Source organism: Emys orbicularis, chromosome 2, assembly GCF_028017835.1.
Source record: "Emys orbicularis isolate rEmyOrb1 chromosome 2, rEmyOrb1.hap1, whole genome shotgun sequence".
Taxonomy (NCBI): Eukaryota; Metazoa; Chordata; order Testudines; family Emydidae; genus Emys; species Emys orbicularis.
Window position 1 is genome coordinate 68,453,450 of NC_088684.1, and position 13,747 is coordinate 68,467,196.

At 42.3% G+C, this 13,747-nt stretch overlaps 2 protein-coding genes across 3 annotated transcripts in view; one reads left to right on the forward strand and one right to left on the reverse strand.

Annotated features, from left to right (window-relative positions):
* Positions 1 to 4,807: 4,807 nt before the first annotated feature.
* Positions 4,808 to 10,825, reverse strand: CHCHD7 (coiled-coil-helix-coiled-coil-helix domain containing 7). Of its 2 annotated transcripts, XM_065400113.1 has the most exons (6): positions 10,703 to 10,825; positions 7,380 to 7,453; positions 6,604 to 6,702; positions 5,543 to 5,622; positions 5,277 to 5,310; positions 4,808 to 4,995 (listed from the first exon to the last, which is right to left on the reverse strand). In XM_065400113.1, the coding sequence occupies exons 2-4, from the start codon at positions 7,431 to 7,433 to the stop codon at positions 5,551 to 5,553; spliced, it is 225 nt and encodes a 74-aa protein (XP_065256185.1). In that variant the 5' UTR covers positions 7,434 to 7,453; positions 10,703 to 10,825; the 3' UTR covers positions 4,808 to 4,995; positions 5,277 to 5,310; positions 5,543 to 5,550. The 2 variants fall into 2 exon arrangements, with proteins under 2 accessions (XP_065256185.1, XP_065256184.1); XM_065400112.1 differs by lacking the exons at positions 5,277 to 5,310; positions 5,543 to 5,622.
* A 269-nt stretch (positions 10,826 to 11,094) lies between these two features.
* The window catches only part of PLAG1 (PLAG1 zinc finger), a 48,560-nt gene continuing 45,907 nt past the window's right edge, over positions 11,095 to 13,747 (forward strand). Inside the window, exon 1 of the mRNA XM_065399101.1 lies at positions 11,095 to 11,256. The gene's annotated coding sequence lies outside the window, so the exon portion shown is untranslated. The remainder of the gene's footprint in view (positions 11,257 to 13,747) is intronic.

Sequence of the window (13,747 nt, forward strand, 5' to 3'; positions counted from 1 at the left end):
ATGCTTTTGTTATGCACATGTGCATACAAATAGGATTTTTTTAATATAAAAATGTAAAGCTACTATAATGTTCACATATTAGCTAGAAGGAGCGGAGTTGTGCAGGCATGGAGATCAGTGCTGGAAGGCTAGTTGGAAAAAGAAAAAAAAAAGCCATGGAGAGACGTGAAGGAGGAAAAATGAGGTTGCATAACAGAGAATCAGAAAGATATTATATGCAATCTTTTAAAGCCATCTCAACATCTAAGCTTACAAAAAGAACACTAGGGAAGAAAGAGGCAAGGTATAGGCAGCAGCAGAACCTCTAGGATGAGAAGTTTGAATTTGATCCAAAAGGGAAATCAGGGATTCAAGGTAAAGAATGACAGCTGCAGTGGCGGGCAAGAACAATTTTTGTTGCAGTATATTTAACAGAGGCATCTACTGGGAACATAATATAGAAACCAGAAGAACAGAAATGGCTGCAGTAGCTGAGACAAGAAAGCCAATATTTTAGCACATGGGATGGCATGGAAGGGCAGAATTTAGCACCAGCCTGAGTGAAGGAGCATGGATAGGAAAGGATTCCGCTATGAAAAAGGTAGAATTACTAAAAATGATGAAGAAAAGGAGATGGGAGAGGAAAGACATGGAATTAAATTTTAACTATATTCAGCGTCTGTTGACAACTGGACATCCAAGAAGGAATATCAAAGATAGCTACAGACTTGAGACTCAACAGAGGGGAAGAAGTCAGAGGTACAAAGAGATTTGAGGGATTATCACTGTAAATGTATTAATTATGAGGTCATGCAGAAATAAGAATGTAGAGAAGAGACAGAACCCAAGCTGATGGTTCCCTATTACTCATTCAGCATTGTGAAGGTGGCCTAATTCAGTTTTTAATCTAGTCCTAATCAGTTACAGATAATATCTTACTATAGTTTGATATTAACTTAAACAATATACAAAGCCTACAATGGTGTGCTATGAAGGCTCATTGCTGTAGAATAAAGAGCTTACTTGAACATAGTTTTATTTTCCCTTCTGAAGAAGTTTGATCATTTTGATTTTTACCAGTTTAAAAAGGTTATATTATTATACATGCTGCAGTTTGGAATGTTTGCTAAATTAATCATGTCTTACACAAACCATATAAATGTTTAGAGCATCTAAAATTTTGTCCACATTGAGGTTTTTTCAGATTTGACATTTTATCAATTTATGCATCACTTTCATTTCCATCTGAGGCCTTGCACTACACAACATGGAAGCATATTTAAGGAGTTAATACTACAAGATAAAAGGGTGTTTTATTAGGACTTTGTTATTTTGTTGTGCAACAGCACCATCCAGCAATAAAACAAAATGGTGAAACATCTTAAGAAATATAAAGCACTTTCTAGACATGATGATTATAACTCTTCAGAGTAAAAATAGACTACAGTGAAGAACAACCTTGAGGGTTTAGTACTATAAATTCAAAACATTTCTAGAACTTAACACAATTGAAAGCAGGGGCAAACATGCTATGGCCCTTTATTTTTGTGTTTAAAAAAAGAAACAAAAATAACAAACCAAACAACAAAACCTAACCCTCCACCCCCAACATTATGGCCTACCTCACTTGATTAAAAAAATGGAATGTAAGCTTTGTGATATAAGGAAAAGGCCAATACCCTTGGCTCACCACCAAAGATAATCACACAACAAAAATGAGTGGAAAAAACAAACTGTTGCATACATAAGGTTGTTTTGCGTTCATAATTCATCACTCAGTCTACTGCATTAAATGTGAACACAGAAGCTCCTGGTGAGGAAATATATAATATCACAAGTGAGACTAAACTTATGGAGAACTATTGAAAGGCACAATAATGTAATGTAAAAAGCATTGGATTTATTCAAGCAGTTTTCATATAAAAAAGCTGGGCGGTTTCTTGACAATAACTAGTGGTAGACACCTCAATGCATCACTATATCATGTTTCTAGAAGTGATGACTGGCTATCTTCTAAAGGCCACTTGTAGATAGTCTCTGCATTCAAATCTTACCTGTAGATCCAGTTTTGCCATGACACCTCCAAGCAACGTTGTCCACAATGGATAGTTGATGGATAATTGGAATGTCTACAACAATCCTTTTATTACCAAAAACAAACTGGCCACTTATGTCCTATCACTTCCCATTACATTGTGTCTGCCTTTTGCTTTATGAACTCCTCAGGGCAGTGACAGTGCATTCTTTTCTGTTTGGAAAGCACCTAGCACACTGGTGTAATACTAAAAACAAATTTATTAGTGGAGTCCCAAAAGAGCTAAGTAAACATTTAAGCAGTGGTTTGCTTGATACTGAAGACAAAAAGGAAGACACTACTCCTGCCCAAATCACTTTAAAATGTAATATATAGCCCTTGGCCCAAAAAACAAAAAAAACAATAAACAGTTTTACAGTTGGTGTTTTAATTCAACAAACTATGAAGAATATTTTATTCAGGTTTGAAGAGCCATCTTAGGTCATGTCTCCAGCCATCCAAAAAATACGATTGGCAAGGGTTGTGTGTTCAAGGGGGTCATGTTGTCTCAACAATCTGTCTAAGTTTGATTTTTTTTTTTTTTTTAAATTCAGTTGTCAAGCTTTGTGGGCATGGTAGGACACAAATAGCTACTGAAGATCCAAACTTCAAGCGGTGATTTTTTTTTATTTTTTTTTTAAGTCAGGAGCTGAACTTCATGCAAAAGGCAAGAAGAAATCAGCAATGGCATTTAAAGAAGAGCAAGATGGGTAGCAAGGTTTTGTTTTAACTGAAGCAGGGTGGCAGAGAAGAGATGACAAGAGATCATAATTTAGTGAAAGGGTTTTAAGCTATAGGAATGAGGAAGAAAGTTCGGTGTGACGTAGGTGAGAAAAATAATATCATGGTCTCTCTTTGAGGAAAGACTATGTTGACTATAAAATTATAGTAAAACATATAGCAGATGATGGCAAAGAGGCAATTCAAAACACAAGACTGCACTGACTGGGAGAGCGAAGTGCAGAGAGCAGTAGCTGAAGCCATAACAGATACATCTTGGCCAAAGACACTCAGTGGAGAAGCCATGACAAAATGCTAGTGGTCACACTGGAAGATGACTTAACACTGACACTGAAGAAATGGGTGAAGAGCTTAGTGGACCTGCATCTTGCTTACATGGACAGCTTACATGACAAAGCCAAGAGGAGCAGTCAACTCTTAAAACTGTGGACAAACAGGAAGATTAGTACCAACCCAAGGCCCTTGCCTTATCAGGCAGAGAGCTAATGTTAAGTGTGACTAGCAAAGGGAACAGAACCCAGCTCTCAAGTAAACCAAGAGTGGGAGAGACAGTGAGTATTAAAGCATGTATGCAACATGCACAAGCACACTGGAGGCAAGAGGGAAATGGTCCAACAATTAGAGAGGCCACATAGGCCCCCAGAAGTATGTCCTTGTATCCTCTTTCCCTAAAAGGGGCAGGAGAAAAGTGGAATGAGAGGACAGAGGAGGTCAAAAGGCTAGAAGGTAGTAGGTAGGAAAGTTGATAACAAGCAGGGAAAAACAAAAAGGTTAGTAAGTGGAAGGGCACTAAAATGTAGTTGGAGGTGGTGGTAGACTACATCCGGGAGAATTCTCTGGATAGGGTCAATTCTATCCTAAAAACTATTGTGAAAAACGGTGAAGTTTGAGTCAAAGGTGGGGAAGAGATGCAGGAGTGGACTTGTTTAGAAAGGGAGCAGGGTTATCAGGTTTTAAAAAACAAACAAACAAAAAACCCCAAGCTTATAGGGCAGAAAGGCTGTATGGGAGCCTGGACTCTCAGCAGAAATGCTCTACAACATAGCAACAGCAAACAACCAAAGCTGTGGATTTGGGATACCAGGGAGAGAGGAAGAAACAAAGTGCAGCAGAGCATGTGGTAAATAGCACTAAAAGGAAAGGCAGCGAGAAAGGTAATAAGAGCTGCAGACTAGTCAGTTCAATCACATCCGTTAATTCTCCATTCCCAATCAGACAAATGCAGGGAAGAAACAAGCAGCATCCAGGAACATGAAGTGGTGATAAGGAAATATACACAGTAAGAGCAATGCTTAGCAAAGACAAGGCCAAGGGTCACCAATACACTCAGAAGGCACAAAAAAAGGGGACATATCAGACAGGCACTAACCATGCAAACGTGAAGAAAGCCAGGATGAAGAAGAGCTAGGCTTCTAACAGAAGAGTAGTGAGAAACAGCAGCCAATTGCAGGGAAAAACTGGAGACCATGAAGTGTTGCCAGGATACACTAGTCCATTACATTACAGACAAAAGCATCCATCCTATCAACTGGAACACATATGCAGCATGAGTGGAAGTCAGCCAAGATATTCTTGCTAAGTCCATTGCAACAGGAGCCTTAACGAATGGTTCCACATTGTCAAAGTTGCTCCCTCTGACAGAATGGGATCACGGCTCACACTTTAAAGCCAACACTGGGGGATTTTCTTAATGTGGTAAGATAAGGTGGTTGATTAGGCAGGTGCTTTATGTACTATACATGCTCAAGTTGTGGCTTCACAGATTTTTTTTTTTTTTTTTTTTTTTAAAGTGCTTCTGGTGCTGATTGAAGGTTCCATAGAGAGGAGGAACTGGCTACACACAGTAGCACCTAGAAGACCTACTCTGACCAGGACCCCATTGTGCTAGGTACTGTACAAACAGAAGAAAAGCTGTCCCTGCCGCACCATGTCCCCCAACCCTCCAAAGAGCTTTACAATCTAAGGTAATGTTCTTTTTTTGGTTGGCAACATCTTATGATTAAATAAACAGACGCAATGTTAAAAAAATTTAATGCCTAGCTGACAAATCTTCATATGTACATAATATTAAATAGTAAACAATAACGATTGTGTGATCAGTATGGTGTTCCTCCTATTGACTTCAATATATTCTCTCTCTCGTCTGCTGTAGGCATATCTGGTTTCACACCATCTCTTCTCCTTTGTATCATAATGACATGCTGTAAACAGAAGAAAGTGAGTATGAGAACACACTGATTTCTCAGAAGTCTCTGCCTCTAATTTAGCTCCTAGTGAATGTACTTCTGAGAAGTACTTTATAGCAGAAACTAGGTACTTAAAATCTGATTAGTTGATAACTTCAGTTAAATGCACTGGTATTGGTTAAGTAACATCAGATAATCCACCTTATCGTTTCAGTAGACAGTGAAAGCAAATACTTTTAAAGAACTACAGTATTCTCATGGCAATGTCAGATTAACTGCATAATTGTGCAACCTACCAAAAAAGCTGTTTCCAGACAAGTATTATTGAAAGTCATTAGCTAAAGGAAAAATAACAGGAGTACTTGTGGCACCTTAGAGACTAACAAATTTATTAGAGCATAAGCTTTCGTGGGCTACAACCCACTTCTTCGGATGCATCCGAAGAAGTGGGTTGTAGCCCACGAAAGCTTATGCTCTAATAAATTTGTTAGTCTCTAAGGTGCCACAAGTACTCCTGTTATTTTTGCGGATACAGACTAACACGGCTGCTACTCTGAAACCTGTCATTAGCTAAAGGGTGTTGCTAGTACAGCACAGAAGGAGTGATTTCTCTGCTGCTATTCCCACTGCAGAATGTTTTGTCTGAACAAGAAAAAGCTGGAGTTAGAAGGAAACATAAGTGGCAGCAGCAGAACACCCCATGGAGGGGGGGAAGTTATGATATATTAATAGGAAGCAAGATGAAGTGTAGGAGAACAATGTCAGGGAAGACAAAGGGTAGGTCTTCACTACCGGCGGGCAGCGATGGATCCAGTGGGGATTGATTTATCGTGTCTAGTCTAGACGCAATAAATCGATCCCCGAGCGCTCTCCCATCGACTTCTGTACTCCAGCTCGGTGAGAAGCGCAGGCAGAGTCAACGGGGAAGCGGCAGCAGTCGACTCACCATAGTGAAGACACCGCGGTAAGTTGATCTAAGTATGTCGACTTCAGCTACGTTATTCACCCCCAGTGTAGACCAGGCCAAAGTGAATAGAATGGTGAGGGAAGTTAACATAGGAAGGAAAACTCATAGAATATCAGGATTGGAAAGGACCTTAGGAGGTCATCTAGTCCAACCCCGTGCTCAAAGCAGGACCAATCCCCAACTCCCTGATTATATTGTTTAAAAATTTTGTTCTAATATATCCATGAGATTTGGGTCAGGATATAGTACCAGTACTAAATTCTAAGGATTCAGAAGGAGACTGGGCGTATTTAACACTGCAAAAAACATTTGAGTAGACCCACTCAGATTTGTAAAAAAGGACAAATATAGCAGTTTAAGACTTGCACTTATGCATGACTTTAACGTCTGAAAATTACTTAGTATAGTCATTGTTCTTAAAATTACACTGAGGCAAAACTAAAATTACTTTTATTCTTTCATTACTGTTTTAGCACTATTAAAATGAAAATACTAGAACCTTAATACATGTCAGAGTATTGACAGTATAAACTGGAATTATCTAGTGCAAAAAGTTTGATTAGTGTTAGGCATTAGTTACCAGGATAAACCCAAAGGACTGTTTTGTTAAACCAAAATATTCTGTTTGATTGAGAATTTTGCTCAAGCCTACTTACCCAAAATTTTCTGCAGTTTTTGTACTTTAAAAAATAAGAGGCACACATATCCTTTCTGTAGTTATTGTCATCCATACATTGTCTAGAGGCATCTGTTTCCTTTAATATGGAAGACATGTCACACTTAAGAGCTGGTAGGGATAAATATATTTACACATTTTTAGTATATTATTTCATTCTAAAAAAATCCCCAAAGTATTTTATAAATTAAGATTAAGGGAGACAGCCAACCTGTCTAAGTGCTACAAACAATAGTTGGGGAAGTAGAAGGAAAAACTTTGCATCAAGGATACTAGGGCAAACTTCTGCTCTTACAAGAAGGACCAGGGAATCTAAAAGCAAAGACTTCAACTAGGAGTTGTGGCTGCTCAGAACCTCTGGGGGGAAAAAAATCAAGTCATCCATCTGCAGAACGCAGATAGAAGTTCTGTTTGGCTCTTTCAAAAGAACACAAACTGCAAAACACTTGATTTGTTTTTAGGTAATTAAAAGAGAGGGGAACAAATCCAAGCTACAAGGATTTAAGTCTGTCCTTGAAACCACAACCAGAATTCCAAACCTGATAACCAGAAGCCTACCCCATCCATTCATGAAGAGCTATTAGTTTCTGAACTTAATATTTTCAACTTAAAAGGTCCAAATATTTCACACATACACCCCTTCAGAAGGAAGATGAAGAATTATAAACTACTTGCTTTTAGAAGGAACTATTTGGGTAGTTTTCATACCCCTACAGTAATGCATCTTCAGATTAAATCATAACTGACCAATCTTACCGCTAGACATGGATTTGTATCGTGGTCTCTAAGTCGCTGCACATTTCTGGACATCCTAAAATGTCTTACTGCAGCTAGAAGCAGGAAAGAAAGAATTTTTTTATATTTGACCCTCGAGTGCCATTAACGTTAAGAGTCTCAGTTTGAATTTCCATTTTAAGTGGTTTAACACAGAAACCTCTACCATAGTACATACATGCAAGATCTGGCAGAGATTTTTTTTTAAACATATAATTTAGAAAAAACAGGAATACAGAAACTTGTTTGGTTTTCTACTGTATTAGGATGCTTCATGCTACTCTGATAGTACAAAGCAGCTCAGACCAGTTTAGCAAGCCACTAGGATTCCATTTTCCTAGCCATGTAGTAGCTCCTATGCCAACTCCTGACTATCAGTGTAGGGATTTGGCTGAGGAAAGGGGTATGTCTCACATAGTCCTACACCCCCAAACTCCCCAGATACTACAAAAGGCCCTGGGGACTTTTTACAGCCACTGCATATTTAGAGAACTCTCAAACTGCTCAGATTTAAACTGGTGACCAGCCTAGCACCCAGATGGCACAGAACTGAAAAGGAGTAATGTGCACATGCAAACCCCTCCTAGCTTGGGTCAAGTGCTTCTATGTAGTCCTTTTTAGTGTTCTTACCACTGCAGAGCCAATACATAGGAGGTAGTGGGATTCTAGTACTTTTTGTAAATGAACTGAACTGTTAAGTTTCAATTGCAGGCCAAATTCTGCCCTTAGTTACACTTGGGCAACCTCTCTGAAAACTAGGTTGCCCAGATGCTTCTGAGGGCAGAATTTGGTTTCCTAATTTGTTTGGGGGTGGTTTTATTTACACCACAGGTAATTGTGTACAAGGGAGAAACAGCAGCTTCAGTTTCAGATCTAAGACCAGAGTATACAGTTGGAACATGTTTTTTAAACAGAGTTTGAAGTCACTGAAACAAGCATGGAACTCCGATGCCTTTTTAATAGGCACTTTTCCACTGGAGAATCACACTTTAGAACATTGTTTCTTTTGAGAAGCATTTGAACTCTCAGATTTTAGTGCTGAGGGAAGACGGCATACAAGTTAAAAATATTAAATTCACATACTGAAAGTTTTTTTAGCAACTGTTTTCACAGTGAGCTTGACATTTTAGCTGTATTGTAACTTTGATATCTGGAGCTAAATATTCAGTTTCTTAGCTAGAGCAAGAGTGTTTTTGATCACACAGGGTTTAAAAATAAAATGGATGTACACTAACAGTAATGCTAGCTCTTAGATAACCAGGGATTGCGGAAAAGGCCAAAAGAACCTACCACATATACTCATTCATAATCCCGTTCGTTTATAAGCCAACCCCCTAAGATGGTTAGGTAAAAACAGCAAAACCTGTATGACCCTTTCATAAGCCGACCCTATATTTCAGGGGTTGGCAAACTTTGGCTTCTGGCCGTCAAGGTAAGCTGCTGGCGGGTTGGGACATTTTGTTTACTTGGAGCATCTGCAGGAATGGAGGCCCTCAGCTCCCTGTGGCTGCGGCTCCCATTGGCTGGGAACAGCGAACTGCGGCCACAGGGAGCTGAGGGGCTCCATGCCTGCAGGAGCTCCAAATAAACAAAACGACAATGTATTAGATATTCAATTCAATGATTCCATAGAGTTTAAAATCATCAAATTTTGGTGTAGACCCATTTATAAGCCGACCCCCGCTCTTCGATGCGTCACTTTTTTTTACCAAAAACATTCAGCTTATGAACGGGTATATAAGGTACATACCATCTACATAATTGCTATTAACATGAAATTTCAGAGGTTTGCCCAAGTATTAAATGCAACACCCCAGTTATAAGTATTTTAGAAAAGCGGGATCAATAAGGATACATTGCCTGTATGCTTTTAAGACCATCTCCATGAAAGTGACCTTTCATGGAAGAGGCCGAAGGTCACTTACTGGAAGCAGATTTTGTCTAGTGTTTACACTATTCATGTCAGTCAGTACACAAATGACTAATAGCTCATTTAAAGCAGAGATATTTCCAGTGCTTGTCAATCTGTCCAGTCCAATTGACAATGAAATGTAGAAAGTGTATTGTTTGTCAATTTGATGTTTAAAAAGTAGGTTTTGCTCTTATGAAGTTGTTTAGTAATTTGGTTTAGAATGTGCAAAAACTTGTCTATTTGCAAAAATATTGAGCACTACTACAAAAAAATACTTCACAGGTAAGGGCACCGTGGAAGATAACCTGATGGCTCTTGAACTGAATTTTCTATGAAGTGCTTCAACAACATTAGGAGCACAACTCACTATCAAGCCTGACAGACAGGTAGGTCACATGCAAATGCTACTACTATTTGATTTAGTTAAGTTAACAGGAAGTAATCTCTCCCCCCCCTTCCGATTTTTACACAGACAGACCCTCCTGCTTTAGGAATACAGGGCCAACCCCAAACACATCAAGGGTTTGTTTATACTACAGTTTTTAATTATGTTTTACTAAATTAGTGAACAGTTGTAAATAATAGCACAGACAAGGAAAATATTTGTTACTAGTACAGTTTAACCCTAGGGCAGACTTTCAGTTCAAGAGCCATCAAGGTATTTTCCAGGGCTCCCACTACTGCCAAGTGTTTCAGCGGAACCTAGTACAGTCAAACCCTAAAACTGTCATTAACGAGGAGGGCTGAATTAACACCTCGATCTGTGAGAGCGGAGGCGGCTACAATAGGGGGCTGAGTGGTTTAGGGGCTGCCCCTCGCCTGGCCTCTCCCATCTCAAAGCGGGGACAGAAAGGTGCCTCCAAAAATCTGCTTACGGGCAAGTCACTTTCTCGGGCGCTGCGCTCCGGGCACCTGGCGGGTCTCGGGAGCCCCCGGGGACACGCAGCACACGCTGGGCGCCTGTCACACGGGAACCCGGGGGCCTTTTACACACTTGTTCCCCCGTTTCGCCGGCAGAGGGTCGGCGCCACTTCCAGAGGGTGGGAGGGGGGCAGGGCGCCGCCCGCAGCGGCGAGGGGCTGCGGCGAGCAGAGACACCGCCCCCCCGTTTCAGTGACAGCGAAACCTGAACTCCGCTGCAGGCTCGCCAGCCTCTCCGCCCGGGCCTAGCTGCCGGGGGCGCCCCCTGCCGCCAGGGCAGCCGCGGAGGTGAAGCGAGCGGGCCCCGCTCCTGCTCCCCACCCTAAGGCGGGAAGGCAAAGCCCCGCTCCCGGAGCGGCGGGTCCCCGGCCACCGCCCGGGCCGGGCTGTAGGGGGAAGGCGGCGCGGGACACCCGGGCGCGGACGTCCCGGCGGGGGAGACCGGCCCGCGGCACCGTGGCCCCGCACTTACCTCACGGGCGGCTAAGCAGGCGCGCGAGCCCCGTCTCCAATTCGAAAGACGTCAGCGGCAGCTCGGGCGGCAGCAGTTATGTAGGGGCGCAGCCTAGCCCGCTCGCGGCCCCGCGGCTCCCCCCGGACTGACACCGCCGCCGCCCACTCCCGGCTCCCCGGCCGGCTTGAGTGACAGCGCCGAGCCCGCGGCCGGGCCGCCAATCCCCGCTCGGCCCCGCCCTCCCCCGGCCTGAGCGGCGCCTCCTTGCACCAATCAGGCGGGCGGCGCGGGCCGCAGGCGCCTCCAGCGGGGCGCGGCCGGAGCCCTGAGTGACGGGGGGAGGCGGCCAACCCGCGGCGCGTGTGGGCGGCGGGCGGTGTGGGCGCGGCGTGTGCGGCAGGCTGGGCTGCACCGCAGCGCATACACTACAATGGCTGCTGGAAAGAGGGGAAAGCAAACAATTTCCAGGCCCGCCGCGTCCAGCCTGAAATATGGGGAAAAAATTACAGAAAAATCGGAGAACACTGTAAAGGGTGGAAACGGGGCGCAGAGGGGATGCTGAGGCTCCCGCGGTGAGTCTGCTGCGGGTTTGGGGGGCAGGCGCCGGGGTTTAGCAGGGAAATATCAGGGTTATTTAAATTATGAAGGGGGAGGAGGAGAAGGAGGAGGGGGGAGCGGAGAGAGGAGCAGCAAGCAGCGGCAAGGAAAAGTTTGTGTTAATCGCGCCCCCTCCCATCTCTGAGCTGCCCCCACCATCCTTCTGGGGACCCCAAGGCAGAAAGTAGGGGAGAAAAATAGATAGTCTGGAAAATGTATTTTGTAAAAATATATCCTAGGAGTTTAGTCCACTCCCCCCCCTTCTTCCCTCCTGCACCGTAGTAGTTAAAGAGGGAGAGAAGTTTGCCTGGGGAACTTAAGGAGGGAGAAGGGTTCTCCCCCACCCCTTAGCTTCGTTGGGGAGTTCTGAAAAGTTTTTTGCAGAAGTTCCCCCCCCTCCCATCCTCCAGCAGCCCCCCCCCCCTTCTCCAGGGTCTGTGCTGTGAATAGAGTGACAGCAGCGAGAGGGAGCGGAAGACATTAGAGACCGTGTTGCCCAAAAATGAGGGAAAAATTAATATAAATTCACCCGAACTATCAAACCAGGCGCATTTTGCACAAAAATTTCCCGGGTGGACCCCACTCTCCAGAGTTTGTCCTAGGAAGTAGGTAGCTCAATCTTTTGGGGGGATCCGGAGTCACTTTGCGGAACTCAGCCCCCCTTTCCTTCGGGTTTTTTTTTTTTTTTTTTTTGGTGGGGGGAAGACTACAGTTTTTCCTTTCATAATAAAGAAGATAATTTATCTGCTCTCCCCCCTTCGAGTCGCCCAGGAGCCTTTTGCTTCCCTCATTCGAGTATGTTTAGAGGAAAGTGTGAATCCAAGTTAGTGCTGAGTGTTGTTGCATTGGGGAGAGGGGTTTGTTAACTGAAAGCAGGAGAGATCCGGAGAGAGAGAGCAGGGACAGCTTGTTGTCAGTATCATAAACAACCAAAATGGAGGGAGAACTGAGGCATATAACAAAATAAAAATTAGAAAAAAATTCCCAAAAATACTTAAAAAGCGGGGCTGATCCCCCTTTTCTTCCTAAGAGTAACGGAATAAACCCCGTGTCCTCGCATGCCCCTTTTAACGTTTCAGGGAGCAAGGAGTTAATATTTATTATTTTTTTTGTTGATGAATTCTTTGGAAAGGCAAAAGCCTCTTATAACTCGCCACCGACAATAAGAAAACGTGAAAATCCCATTCAGATGAGAGAGGTAGGGGGAGATGGTAGTGCAGAAACTACATAACTTTGGGGTAATGTGGAGTGATTTTTAGATAAGATAAATGCTATATTTGCTCCTTTATAACTTCCTTTTTAATGCTCTTTGTGTGCGGTTGGTTTTTCTTTTTCTTATTTTTTGGCCGGAATGTAATGCCTTTGTAGTGTCACTTTCCTGATCTAATTAGGATGTGTGAAGCAAAGAGTAAACCTTTCCGGTTTATAAAGTACATTTTCGTTGCATTTGAAATTCAAATTTTACTTGTGACTCCATCCTCTATTTAAACTGGATTCTTCAGTGTAGTGTTGGATTGGAACATTTCCTCAGAGAGAGAGAAAGTAAGGGCACCTCTTCTGGCGTAGAGGGCGCAGAGTAAGGGCACCTCTTCTGGGGATGCCTGGTGATTTCACTGGCATGCTTAGTTCACCTGTTTGTGTCCCATAAAGAATGTATTCAGCAGCCTTCTTGTTTTATTTATATAAAATGATGCCTCATCTTGCATCACATTGAAGTTAATGCGAAAGTGCTGCTGATGTTGGTTCCACGTGGGATCAGGGACAGAGCAGGGCATTTTAAAGAGACAGCTTCTCTTTTCTTATAGTTATCACCTATGCAGAACCTCTGCCTAAAGCAAAGGGGTGGTTCCGTTTTTTTTTTAAGATAAAGACATTAAAGTGACCTGTGTATGATAAATTAATGCCACATAATAGGGATACACTTGCAGATTCGTTTGGATCCAAGCATTTCTTTTGTTGTAGCAAGGCTTCAGGAGAGTTTTCTTAATGCATTAGTTAAAATGCTGTGTTTTGGAAACGATTTTGGAATGGATGTTGCAGAAATTAAAAAGTCTAACATTAATATAAAAATAGTATACTTCTACTAGTTCTCAATTCCTTGAAAGGAGACTAAAGGCTATTGTGTAACAAAATTTCATAGCCATCTTGTAAAAAGTTATTAAGTGCATAATTTTCACTTTGAGTAATTTCAGCTTTATGGGGGACATATAACTGTCTGTTGAAAAGCAGTGCAAAGCTTCTTCTGTATTTAAAACCTGTGAACAGTTCCAAAAGGTTTAGAAAATAGTGCAGTAACTGTTTGCTTTTAATTGGCCAGACTAGGGACTTTTTACATGTACACCTTAGTTGTGTAATTATAACATCTCTTGAAAAATTACCTTCAGTTTTTTACAGAATCTTAACAACACTCAAGCTCCATATATATACATTTAACATCAGTATGGTAGCTGGTACAGATTCCTGCTG

Coding starts and splice junctions, on each gene's coding strand:
- CHCHD7 (XM_065400112.1), bottom strand. CDS start 7,433: ATGTCCAGAAATGTGCAGCGACTTAGAGACCACGATACAAATCCATGT. Junction 6,703..7,379: donor ATACAAATCCATGTCTAGCG/GTAAGATTGGTC, acceptor TCCATATTAAAG/GAAACAGATGCCTCTAGACA. Junction 4,996..6,603: donor AAAACTGCAGAAAATTTTGG/GTAAGTAGGCTT, acceptor TTCTGTTTACAG/CATGTCATTATGATACAAAG.